The 13,205-nt window shown below is 42.1% G+C and overlaps 2 protein-coding genes and 1 long non-coding RNA gene across 3 annotated transcripts in view; 1 reads left to right on the top strand and 2 right to left on the bottom strand.

The window, feature by feature from the left end:
* Positions 1 to 4,205, bottom strand: part of FUCA1 (alpha-L-fucosidase 1) — a 28,576-nt gene extending 24,371 nt beyond the window's left edge. The window contains exons 1-3 of the mRNA XM_034413453.3: positions 3,805 to 4,205; positions 1,113 to 1,247; positions 882 to 1,019 (exon numbers count right to left, since the gene is read on the bottom strand). Coding sequence (XP_034269344.2) covers positions 882 to 1,019; positions 1,113 to 1,247; positions 3,805 to 4,163 — 632 coding nt within the window. The 5' untranslated portion in view covers positions 4,164 to 4,205. The remainder of the gene's footprint in view (positions 1 to 881; positions 1,020 to 1,112; positions 1,248 to 3,804) is intronic.
* A 165-nt stretch (positions 4,206 to 4,370) lies between these two features.
* On the top strand, positions 4,371 to 11,239 carry LOC117663354 (uncharacterized). Its single transcript, XR_009622523.2, has 3 exons — positions 4,371 to 4,540; positions 8,237 to 8,307; positions 11,032 to 11,239. It is a non-coding gene; the product is annotated as an uncharacterized LOC117663354 (long non-coding RNA).
* CNR2 (cannabinoid receptor 2) lies at positions 7,301 to 12,977 on the bottom strand. The gene has a single exon (XM_034413454.3). It carries the CDS (start codon positions 10,527 to 10,529, stop codon positions 9,408 to 9,410), a length of 1,122 nt encoding a protein of 373 aa, XP_034269345.1. The 5' UTR covers positions 10,530 to 12,977; the 3' UTR covers positions 7,301 to 9,407.
* Between the last annotated feature and the right edge of the window lie 228 nt (positions 12,978 to 13,205).

The following is a 13,205-nucleotide window of genomic DNA, read 5'->3' as shown; positions in this document are numbered from 1 at the left end:
GTGCATACACATGTGCCGGTCAGATGGCCTTCATCCATGCGGGGGGGCGGCAAAACCCGGAAGAGCACCTGAAATTCCGGGTTTCCATCGCACATGCTGTTCGTCAGGCGTGCCTCCACACCGGAAACCGGAAATTTGTGTGCCGGTGTGCATATACACAACAGAATGCTCCTCTTCCAGGTTTTGGCCTGCAAAGGCCAACAAGGCCAGCAATCCAGGCGGGATGGTTTTGCATGCCATTTCAGGCACGCAGTCGGCACGCAATGACGTAAAAGGTTAGCCATCACCGACCTACCGTATTTTTCGGAGTATAAGACGTACCTTAGTTTTTGGGGAGGAAAATAAGAAAAAAGCTGAGTGGCAGGTGGATCAACCTCCCGGAATACCCCCAATCAGCTGTTCCCAGAGGTGAATTTTAGCAACAGGTTCCTTGGTTGTGAGCTCTGTGCCTTGCTTTTTTTGGGTTTTTTTCGTGCCTCTGAAACTTCTGAAACTGTGTTTCAGAAAAAACTTTTTTTCCTGCCTCTGAAAGCCTCTGAAACAGAGCTTCAGAAAAAAAGCCCCCAAAGAGAGCTGTTTGGGGGCTTTTTTTCTGAAGCTCTGTTTGGAGGCTTTTTTCTGAAGCTCTGTTTGGGGGCTTTTTTTCTGAAACTTCGTTTCTGATGCTTTTTTCAACCTCTGAAACCTCCGTTTGAGAAGCTGGGCGGGGCTACATTCAGAGTATAAGACGCACCCAGATTTTCACCCTTTTTGGGGGGGGAGGGGGGAAAGGTGCATCTTATACTCTGAAAAAAATACAGTATATAAACAGAAGAGGAATCTACAACCTGAGCTACAAATATTCTCTATTATTTCATACTCCAAAAATGTTTGGCTCTTACCTTAAAACAAGTTCAGAGAGTTCTGGAAGAGTCTTCTCAGAGACAAAAAACTGGCTCTTGAAGCTATTATTTTTGTCCAGTAAATACAACGGATGAAACCATTCAAAAAGGGAGTGATACAGTCCAAAGGATATGTTTCTAAGATTAAACAAAATAAAAGTTATTAGCTAATTAGTAAACCTACTTTTTTCCTGCATCATCCTGACTCCCCCTTTAAAATCAGATCGATACCTTTTTCGGACAGCCTCTCCTAATTCACCAACCAGGTCACGATGGGGACCAGTATCCACTGAATTCCAGTTCCAGGACACTTTCGATCCCCAGTTGGTGAAGCCTTCATGATGCTTAGACGTAAACACCACATACCTGTAAGAACCAAAGACAAAGAATTAGAAGGAACTTCATCCTCTTTTGACATTTCACCAGTGTTTAGCATTTATAAGGTGAATATGGGAAAAGAGGTACGTTAAAAACATGAATATGATTAAGGATATACCAAAAATATGGAATGCTGAGGGTTTTTAGCCTAGTGTGCTCCACCCTATGGAGTTCCACCAGATGTAGAGACCTTTGCAAAACCTTATTCTGTACAGAATAATTGATGCTTGGGAATAGATATTATTATATGGCTATTATATTATTATATCTATTCCTGTCCTGTTGAATATTCTGATGCTGGAGGTGAGATCTGCCCACACCCTTCTGGCATTCCAGAAAGACCTTAAAATATCTTGGTTTTGCCAGCTGGCTTGGGGCACCGATGGGCATATTGGAATGCTTTTCAGTCTTGTAGTTTTTTCTTTACTGGCATTGGTAGGACTCTGAAATTAGCTTATTTTCTGTATCTCTGTCTCATTGTTCTGACAGTTTTCTTGCATTGCATGTCCTGTTGGTTTAACAATTTCCTTGCAATTTTATTTATTTATTTATTGGTTCGATTTATATGCCGCCCTTCTCCAGAGTCTCAGGGCGGTTTACAATGCGTTAAGCAATAGCCTTCATACTTTTGTATATACCTGCTTAGTAGGGCTTTTGGGGGCCCCCTAAGCCAGTGTTTCCCAAACTTGGCTATTTTAAGATGCATGGACTTCAACTCCCAGAATTCCCCAGCCAGTATGCCTGGTTGAGGAATAGTATGCCTGGTTGAGGAATTCTGGGAGTTGAAGTTCATACATCTTCAAAGGGTCAAGTTTGGGAAACACTGCCCTAAGCGGTGTTCTTTTTTTATACAAAGTCAGCTTATTGCCCCCACAATCTGGGTCCTTATTTTACCTACCTCGGAAGGATGGCAGGCTGAGTCAACCTTGAGCCTGGTGAGATTTGAACTCACGGTAATTGCGGGCAGCTGGTGTTACTTAACAGTGCTTTAGTCTGCTGTGCTACCAAGGCTCTTTTGAATTTTGTTTTCATGTATGTTTACTACCTATCACCTTTATATATAATTTGTGGCTGCTTCCCTGAGACTGGTGGGTTGACACTCCCTCTCTCTTGTGTAAAATAGCTGGGAACTCATCCTGTGTTAAATATAGCTAAATAGGCTATCTTGCTCTTGTGTTCTTTTTCCTCTGAGACTTTGAAGTCTGATTTTAGACACGAAATTTCCATCTTTGCTGCTTAAATAAGTAACACTCGTGCCCTAAAAATTGTGCACACTATGTATCTGTGGTGGAATCACCAGCTAAAGGAGAAGGGGGAGTGAGTAAAGAGCTGTGCCAGCATGGAGTCTCTGTGGGAGAAAACGTTCATAGGCCAGACTAGTGAAGCCTTATCTACTGGTTCCTAAGGGAATGCAGTCGGTCTGGCCAGATTCTTTAAAACAGGTGATCAACAATAAAGAAACTACTGTAGCCTATTGACAAAGTTGTTCTTGTTCCTTGCATCTCGCATTGATCTTGCCAAACTGGCTGCATTCCCTTGGAAACCAGTGAAGACTCTAGCCTATGATATTTCCTCCCAGGAAACCACTCCATGCTGGCATGTCTCTTTATACTTACCCCTCCTCTTAACCAGTGATCCCACATAGTGTTGCAAATCAAGGCAGTGTACAGCTTTTTCTCTGAGCTTTACACAATTGTTTTTAGCCATGCCAATTATAATTTCGGGGCTCACCATTATGGATCTTATTTATACTGCACTATTTCTGCCTTAATGCTTCACAGCAAGAAAAGCCAAGAGTCCATTTTCAATTCCCTATAGTTTCAGTATCCAGCTGCTAGAAGAACTTTAATCAACCTTGGCAGATCTTAAAAGAAAACTAAAGTAAATTAAGCAGAGCACCATGGGAGAGAGACTGCGATGACATCATATCCTGGTATTGCAAACGCAGGATAATTTGCACCATAAATTCTCCCTAAACAGGCCTAAAAAGGACAGAATCGTTCAAGAATTCCCAAGAAAGCTTGAAAATAAACAGCAATTTGGAACAGGGTATACCACATTATTCATGGTTTGCAAAAATGACAATAATAAGCTTCCTGCAATAACAACAGCGGAATTGCAAAAAACTGCACTACTCGGAGCATCGTATATTTTAAGAAGGTACTTGGTTGATACCTAGGACGCTGGCAGCAACCCGTATCAATCATTAGCACCAGTCAATGGTATTTGTGATGCATTTTTGAATGTTCAGTTGACTGAGTTTCATGTTTAATGAATAATAATAATAACAATAACTATAATAACAATAATAACAATAACTATAATAATAATAATAATAATAACTATAATAACAACAATAACCACAATAGTAATAACAACAACAATAATAATAATCCGATTTGCGGTATCCTCTGCGGCAGGCCTTGGGATTCCCTCTCCTACCCCTCACTACCCCGAGGATCCCATGGCCGGGAATGATGGGAGATGGGATCCGGCTGGGGGTGGCGAGGAGGTACCGGCTACCCCAGTGGCTGGCGGGGCTGACCTGGCCCCGGCGTCCTGGAAGAGCTGCGCCCACTTTTCCGGTTCGAAGTCGACGGCGGAGAAGCGCGGGGCGAAGTCGGCGTAGGAGGTGCCCGGAGGGAAGTGCAGGCGGACGAAGCGCTGGTAGTCGGGCTGGAGCTCGCCCTTCCAGTGCCACCAGAACCACTCCGAGCCCCAGGCGGGCACCGAGAAGACCCCCCAATGCACGAAAATCCCGACTTTGGCCGCGTCGAACCAGCCGGGCAGGGGCCGCGCATCCAGGCTGGACCAGTCGGGGGAATAGCGCGGCCCGGCGGCGCTCCGTGTTGAAGAGCCGCGGCAAGAGAGAAGCAGCAGCAGCCAAAGACCCTCGGCAGCCATCTTGGCCGCTCGCCCCCACCCCCTCCGCCATTGGCCGCTGCCTGGCCAATGGGAGGGCGAATGCGCGGCCGGGGAGGGAGGGGCGCGCGCGGGAGGAGCACGTGACGCAGATGTGGGCTTGGAGCCAGGGGTCGGCAAATGTGGCCCTTTTACAACCTGTGGACTTCAACTCCCAGAATTCCTGAGACAGTAAAAGGGCCACATTTGCCCACTCCTGGTTTGGGCCTTTCCCTCCCCCTTCCCCTTTTTCACAATGGCCCCGGGAAGTAGGCCCCATTCTCAGGGCGCCTCCAAAGTAGGATCTACTCCTCTCCCAGGCTGTTACCCCATGAGGAGGAGGAGGAGGAGGAGGACAGCCCGTCCTCGACTTACAACAGGTTCTCTTGATGACCTTTCAAAATTAACCTGGGGAGGGGGGAAAGAGGGACTTACGACGGTTTTTTTTTTTCACACGAACGACAGGATACTGCAAAATCCCCATTCCCATCCCATTCCAGGGGAAGGATACTGTAAAATCCCTTCCCCACTCCTGGAGAAAGGATATTGCAAAATCCACATTCCCTCCCCACTCGGGGGCCAGTCATTATCTGGTTTTGCATGTATTTTGCATCCTGTTCTCCCCATGTGTTCTGGCAGGCATTATGTTTGTTGTTGCTGGAAGAGATCCCAGATCAGGAACACCTTGTAATTTTTAATGTTACAGGACCTATTTTGCAGGTCCTTTGTGTTCCTTGTTTTTTATGTTCATATTTTGTATTCATTTTTATTTGATCTCTGTAAATTATGGTAAGTAAATGTATTTTAACGTAGGTTAGTAATTAGGTTAAATTATGTTAGTAATTAGGTTAAATTATGGTTTCTGTCATGAAGAGCATTTGTACCACTTTTTTTTTCTTTTTTCGCTTGAGGCAGAACAGAAGATATGATGTAAACTCTTTAATTGAGATATATCTCTCTCACTGTGTGTGTGTGTGTGTGAGAGAGAGAGAGAGAGAGAGAGACGGTAGTGAATTTAACCATGATTTATTGAATAAACCATAATTAGCTGATGTACACATCCATGCCAAACTATATGGGTAATCCGTCGTTTAACCTACACTTGTTCAGTGACTATTCAAAGTTTTTATTTATTTATCTGTTTGTCAAACATGTACAAGATAGCAGGTATAAACATAAACATAAACGAAGTAAGTACAGGTAAATTTAAGTACAGGTGTACTTAATGTAAGTACAGGTAAAGTTACAATGAATGTTGTTGGAGTCAGGTTAAAAGCGATAGCTGGAAGTTTGTACTTTTAGAGTAGCTTGACTAGTGTCAGCTCTGTCAAGTAAACCAGGCAGGAAAGATTAGATGAACTAATTCTACTTCACTTGTAAAGATAGGTAAGCAGAAACTGTTAAATTTGTACAGAAGGTACGAATCTCCCACTGTTACCTTTGCAGCCCAATGATTTAGGGAGAGACCCGCCTGAATAGAAGTGGGTTTCAGCAGGTTCTGACCAGTTCTGGAGAACAGGTAGCGGAAATTTTGAGTAGTTCAGGGAACCGGTAAATACCACCTCTGGCTGGCCCCGCCCCCATCTATTCTCTGCCTCCCAAGTATCAGCTGATCGGGAGGAAATGGGGATTTTGCAGTATCCTTCCCCTGGAGTGGGGTGGGAATGGAGATTTTACCGTATCCTTCCCCTGCCATGCCCATCAAGCCTCGCCCACCAGGCCATGCCATGGCCCACCAAGCCACGCCCACAGAACTGGCCATAAAAATTTTTGAATCCTACCACTGCTCCTGAACCTTTTCATCTGTCCGCCATGCAGCTGTGGGCTCAGCTCCCTCTTATCTGACTGTTCCCCAGGCAGCAGGTCTTCCCCTCTTTCCCCAAGAGGCCATCCACCCACTCCATTATATCAACTTAACAACCGCTTGTTCGGTGACCATTTGAAGTTACAATGGTGAATGAAAGGATTTAAAACCGGTCCCCAAGTTACAGCAGCTAGACTGCCTTGCAGTCAAGTGGTCAAAATTCAGGCACTGGGCAGCCCACCTGCATTTATGACCAGAGGGGCATTTCAATTCTTCCGACCTGCCTATCCCTTCACCCATCTGTCCCCTTTTGGTCCCCAGCAGTCCATAGCCCCTGCCACTCTAGCTGGCCTTCATTGTCTCCTTGCTTCCACTGCTGACTAAGCATGTCTGGCCTTTGATATTTTAATAGTGTGGTTGCCTTAATAGAAATATTTACTGACTCTATACTCTATTTTAATAGATTCTTTGGCCAAAACTCTCTGATTTAAGTACAAAGAGTTTCTTTTGGTCTTTGGCTGTCAATCAAATAAATTTATTCTTGTTTCTTATTCATCCTAACGTTGTTATGCTATATATATATATATATATATATTAAAGATATTTTATACCTCTTCTGATTCAAGAACATTATGTGAGCATACTTGGGGCACTCGGAAAACTGGGCTACATTTATCACAAATCCCACGGCACATGACCACATTTTACAATGGTTTTGCTGAAAACCAGCATTTATTCCCAGCTTTTAGCAAAACCATGCCCATGGTTAGCGAACCATCGGGTTGCTTAATAATGGTGCGTTTGCTTAACGACCACAGATTCGCTTAAAGACCACGATGTCTTTAAAATCATGCTTAACGACTGCTGAAAAAAGGTAGTAAAATCAGATTGGTCGCCTGATCGGTCTATTTTATGACTGTCAGGAGTTATGACCATGATGGGCAGGCTCCATTAAAGTTGTAACTCAAGGACTACCTGCACATTATATAGTCCCTAGCATTGGCCTGTGACTGGGAAGACTCTGTTCTGAAATCACTCTTAGCCATGAATACTCTTAGGATCATTTTGGGCTAATCCAGTGTTTTTCAACCTTGGTAGCTTGAAGATGGGTGGACTTCAACTCCCAGAATTCCGTATTCTGGGAGTTGAAGTCCACCCATCTTCAAGCTACCAAGGTTGAGAAACACTGGGCTACTCACCAGGGTGGATAAAAATCAATGATTTTTTTAAAAAATCAAAAAATTCAGATTTTTTTTGATTTAAATCGGATTTTTTTGATTTAAATCAGATTTTTTTGATTTTTATTGAATTTATTTTAATAAAAAACTTTTGGGGTAAAAATCTATCGTAAGATAGTTTTCTATTTAAGATACATAAATAATTTAGTTTATTCAGCATGAAATGGAGCTTAGTTATGTAGCATGAGGCTGTATATTCTGCAACACTGGGACTATCGGTGAGTCAACAATGGGTCAAAGGAGTAGCAGAGATGACAGTTGCTCTTTAAAAATTATGATTTAAATCGAGTTGATTTAAATCAAGCCTTTTTACTAGTGATTTAAATCATGATTTAAATTGTGATTTAAATCAACTCGATTTAAATCAAATCCACCCTGCTAATCACTATTATTATTAAAACTAATGTGCATTGAAACACGTTGATTCATAGCAACCTACAACATTATATTTCAGACCTACATAAACCACAGAGTTCTTCTGGAAAAAAAAAATCAAAGGAATACGGTGTACAGGTAAACCTCAACTTAAAACAGTTCGTTTAGTGACCATTCAAAGTTACAACGGCACTGGAGAAAATGACTTAGGACCGTTTTTCACATTTACGACCGTCGCAGCATTCCCATGATCACGTGATCAAAATTCAGATGCTTGGCAACTGCCCTGTATTTATGACGGCGGCAGTGTCCCTGGGCCATGTGATCCGCTTTTGCGACCTTCTGATAAGCAAAGGGAATGCAGAAGCCAGATTCACTTAACAACCATGTTGTTAATTTGATTTTGATTCACTTAACCACTGGGCCAAGAATATTCGTAAAACGGCAAAATTCGCTTAATAACTGTCACTTAGCAACAGAAATTTTGTGTTCTGTTGCAGTCGTAAGTCAAGGACTACCTGTATGTTGCTTTATGCTCCCAGGGAAATAGAAAATAATATAGTATTAACACGGCTAACCAAGCATATATTATGTAAAAATATTGCTTAGCAAAATGAAAGAAGCTTCAGAATAAGCTGTTTTCTCTGCTGTTCCGATAGGAGAGAGAACTTGCTGGAGTCAAGGGACATTTTTCTATCTATATTCCTTCATTTTACAAATCAGAAGTCTGGTAAGTTACAGCTTGCATAATGTATGTCTTTTAATAAAATATGTTGTTTGGAAAAAGATATTGTCAGATTCCTCCTGATCTGTCTTCCTATCACAGACTAATTTGGCTCTCCCAAATTATTATTTTTTTTAATTTGATTTATATGCCGCCCTTCTCCGGAGACTCAGGGCGGCTTACAATGTGCTCAGCAATAGCCTTCATCCTTTTGTATATTTATACAAAGTCAGCTTATTGCCCCCACAAACTGGGTCCTCAATTTACCTACCTTAGAAAGGATAGAAGGTTGAGTCAACCTTGAGCCTGGCGAGATTTGAACCTGCAGTAATTGCAGGCAGCTGGTCTTAATAACAGAGTGCTTTAGACCACTGTACTACCAAGGCTCCTTTAAGTAATTAAATTACTTAATGCATAAATTATTATAAGACCATCCTGCTGCAGGGAATCTCTTGAATTTAATTACTGCTGATAGTTCTCTCTTTTTTTTAAAAAAAACTCTAGGAACTGGATACGAGTCAGATTATTACTAGGTACTAAGTTGTTCTAGTACATGTTGTTCTGGCAACCTATTGATATCCCCTGGAGTTTTTTCCCCAATTGTAACCTTCGGGAATGTTTAATCTCAAAGCATAACTTTTGCCTGAGGAATGGAAGTACAAGAAGTGTGATCCAAAATCCCTTGGATGACCCCAGAGAGTCCCACTGTGATGGGGTGGGGGGCAAGCTTTTTGCTTTTTGCATTTGGGGTGGTTTCAAGAGCAGGCAGTTGAAAGGCAAAATACAGTAGGTACCTTAAACTTTGGAGATGCTTATGTCTCCCTTTGTCCCCTCCTTAACCCCCTCCTCCCACCAAAGCATCAAAGTCTCAGATATCCTTCAGCAGAAGGAAGCGTATCCCTTTAGTCTTCAGAGAACAAGAAGGAACCTGCACCATTCTGGATATTGCTGATCTGGAATTCCCAAAGTTGATAGTGAAGAATGCTGGGAATTATAGTTCAAGGATAGCTGGAGATGACATTGCTGTGAGTTGCTTCCAAATGGAGGAACGTTCCCATGTTGATGCACAGGAACATTGTGCGTTAATTTCCAACTAGGATGTACTTTTAAGAGCTTTCTGCTTCCTGATTGGTCTCCAAATTGCCCAACACCTTCCCCAAACAAGAGCAGATTCTCCTCAGGGAAGAGCTTAGCTCCTTGCTCCGTAGGGCATAGATAGCTGGGTTCACCATTGAGTTCACCAGACAGAGGGTGATGCAAAAGGCAAATGCCACCCTGGTAAAGTTGTCCATGATTGAAAAGAGGCTGTAGGCCATGAGTAACAAGCCCGGTAACCAACATATCACCAGGACCATCAGGACGATCGATAGAGTCTTGGCTAGTTTGATGTCAAGTCTCCTCTTTGGGTTTTGTTGGAATTCTTCCAGATGGTGCTTCTTCATGTTTGCGGTGTGTTGGTGAGCCTTCCAAAGGACGTGCATGTATGCATAAATGATGGAAGCCAGGAGGACCGTCACCAAGATAATCCAGCTTGAGAGATAGCTGTCAGCAACAAAAGGGAACAGTTGGGAGCAGGTAGACTGGAGGCTACAGCAGTTCCATCCCAGAAGAGGCAAGGAGGATAGGAACAGGGCCGCTGCCCACAGCACTAACAGAGCCACCACAGCTCTTCTCCTGGTGACCAACTGCTTGTAGTGGCTGGGTCGGAGGATACAGATGTACCTGTCGAATGCCATCAAGAACAGGCTGCCAAGGGAAGCTGTGAAGGAGGTGTTGACCCCGGTAAGCTTTAGCAAGTATATCTCCTTGGAAGCACTCATCATATTAAAAACATGGAAGTTAAGAAAGCTGCTGACAAACGTAACTGTCGCCAGCGTGTCTGCTAAAGCCAAGCTGCTGAGAAGGATGTAAGAAGGTTTCTTCCGAAGCTTTGAAGAAGAAAAGATGAGGAACAGTACCAAGAGGTTCTCTACGATGCAAAGCCCACCAATGCAGAAACATAGAACAGCAATCATGGGCTTTTGTGATTGGCTGAGGACCATGAAGCATTTCAGGTATAGCAAGGTGGTGTTGCATTGAAAGCTAGTGAATGTTTCAGTCGGCTTGCATTCTTCCATCGTGGGAAACTTGAGATTGCAAAGGTCTTTTTTCAGAAAAGGGTTGTCTTCCCTGGCAAGTTTTGTGATGCAACTGAAAGAGATGGCAGCAAGGAAAATTAGATGGATCATAGCAACTGTAACCCCTTCTGCGCAGCCTTGATTTATCCCAGTGTTTTTTAAACTTGGCAATTTTAACTTTTGTGGACTTCAACTCTAAGAATTCCCTAGCCAGCATGCAAGTTGGGGAATTCTGGGAGTTGAAGTCCACAAAACTTAAAAGTTGCTGGGTTTGAGAAAACAATGATTATTCCATGCCCCACCTTATCTTATCTTATTACCCCACATACAGAGGTCATATTCAGCAGGTTCTGACAGGTTCTGGAGAACCAGTAGCGGAAATTTTGAGTAGTTCAGAGAACGAGCAGATATCACCTCTGGCTGGCCCCAGAGTGGGGTGGGAATGGGGATTTTGCAGTATCCTTCCCCTGCCACGCCCACCAAGCCACGCCCACCAAGCCACACCATGCCCACCAAGCCACGCCCACAGAACCGGCAGTAAAAAAAAATTGAATTCCACCATGCCCCACAAACATGCTCTTATGGAGAAGTTTCGATCTGGTTTCTGTTTCAGAACGGGATCAGATAATCTCTTGTTGGCAGATGAGATGATGATGCAAAGTGGGTGGAGATCCATGGATCACCAACCTTGCAAGTATTTGGAGGGGATTTTTTTTAAAAAAGGTTTTGCTTTCATTTATAAGCTCTTTTCAATTGTTTTAATTGGCAACACCTTTAGAGGCTATTAAGGTCTCTGAATTGCATGCAAACTCAGAACAGGTTGCCAGTGGTGTTTTTACAAAATGTGTGTGATGCTTTTTGGTTTCTTATTTTATTTTTGCAAAAAATATTTTTAAAAGCTATACAAATTAAATTCAAAATAGGAAAATTAATAATAAGAAATAGCCACCACCATTAGTAGTAGCCTGGATTTAATCCAGTTTTTACTCCACCTTTAAATTCTATATTTATATTTTTCTGGATATTGATTGATTTCTTATTTTTTTATTACATTACAGTATGAGAATGCTGATTTTATAGAGTATGATTGCTGTTTTTTTTTGAAATACAAAACAATACATTTTAGCAAATCACAAAATATTTACTTAAAGATTAAATTTACCTCTCAGAAGAAGAAGAAAACACAGAATATGGAATTCCAGCCTTCTTTAACCCCATCCTGTATTTTAAAGAGCTATTCTGTCTACTCAGAATTACTCCCAAGTAATTACTCCCAACTAATTCTCCAAAGAGACATTCTGATCAATGTAGGATAGACACATTTTTAATATGGAAAGGATGTTATTTGATTTTAATCCCTCCTTAGACAAATATATCTCTTCAAACATTTTCCTCATTTAGATCCAGCAACTGAAATTTCTGAAATTCTCATTAAATCATGGCCGTCATCAGGCTATTCAGTTTCTTTTTAGTTTCAATTTTTTGTATTTTTGTTTGCTGCCCAATTTCTTGGATAAATGGGCAGCTGTATAGATTTGTTATTTTCATTTCATTTCATTTTTTTTAAATTTGATTTATATGCCGCCCTTCTCCGGAGACTCAGGGCGGCTTACAATGCGTTAAGCAATAGCCTTCATACTTTTGTATATTTATACAAAGTCAGCTTATTGCCCCCACAGTCTGGGTCCTCATTTTACCTACCTTTGAAAGGATGGAAGGCTGAGTCAACCTTGAGCCTTGGAGAGATTTGAACTAGCAGTAATTGCAGGCAGCTGAATGCTATTTATCCTGCCTTTATGTTTTACTAACTCAAAATAGCATATATACTTAATGCTCCCCCACTGTTTTACCCCCAACAACATCCCTGTGAGGTGGGCTAGGCTGATTGAAAGGGACTGGTTCAAAGTCACCCAAGCCAGCTTTCATGCCTAAGGGAGGACCAGAAGTCAACGTTTCCTAGTCCTGGAGACAGCCACCACATCAAATTGGCACTTTGTGTGTGTATGTGTATTGATTATGTATGTTCTCTGCCACTAATAGTAACAGTAACAGAGTTAGAAGAGACCTTGAAGGTCATCTAGTCCAACCCCCTGCTCATGCAGGAGACCTATACTAGGGATTCGAACCGGCGAACTGCCGACCATTCTGATCGACAAGCTCAGCATCTTAGCCACTGAGCCACCTAGCCAGGTTAGCCAGAATAGGGAACCTGTGGCCTCCCACCCTATTTCTACAGTTCCCAAAGTCATCAAGATTACTCTGATAAAATCAAGCACTGTCACCATATGTTTTAAACATTTTTTGCAAGGTTGACCATAGAGAAAATTCTCGAGTTTTCTAACTACAGAGGAAGTTAGTTCTTTTTAACTTCCTGTTTTCCCAAGCATAAACTCTAACCAGAAAGTCCTTTTAAGTCTTCTCTGAGGGTATTTATCAAAGAATTTAAGTAAGATAAAATAATTGGAAGCTTTATTTCGACTCTTGCTTTGAGCAGTATACAATTCTCCTTTTCATACTCACCTTTTTCCATTTAGCTGCCTGTTCAAAAAAAAAAAAAAAAAAAAAGGATGCCCAATATTTTTTTTCCAGGTCTTGTGAAAAACAGGTCCTAATGTCAAATGCATGGAATACTTGTTTGTATTTCTACATTTACTTGTTCATTGGCAACCCTTGACTTCCCAAGCTGACATAATATGTCCCCCTCCCAAAAGTTCAAATTCAGAAAAAGCAGAGCTATGATTTCCAAATGCTGGTTAGTAAACAAATAATAACTCTGGTCTAAGACCG

This window comes from Pantherophis guttatus, chromosome 10 (assembly GCF_059756535.1).
Source record: "Pantherophis guttatus breed Tessera chromosome 10, ASM5975653v1, whole genome shotgun sequence".
Taxonomy (NCBI): domain Eukaryota; kingdom Metazoa; phylum Chordata; class Lepidosauria; order Squamata; family Colubridae; genus Pantherophis; species Pantherophis guttatus.
This window is presented reverse-complemented; position numbering and strand designations above follow the sequence as displayed.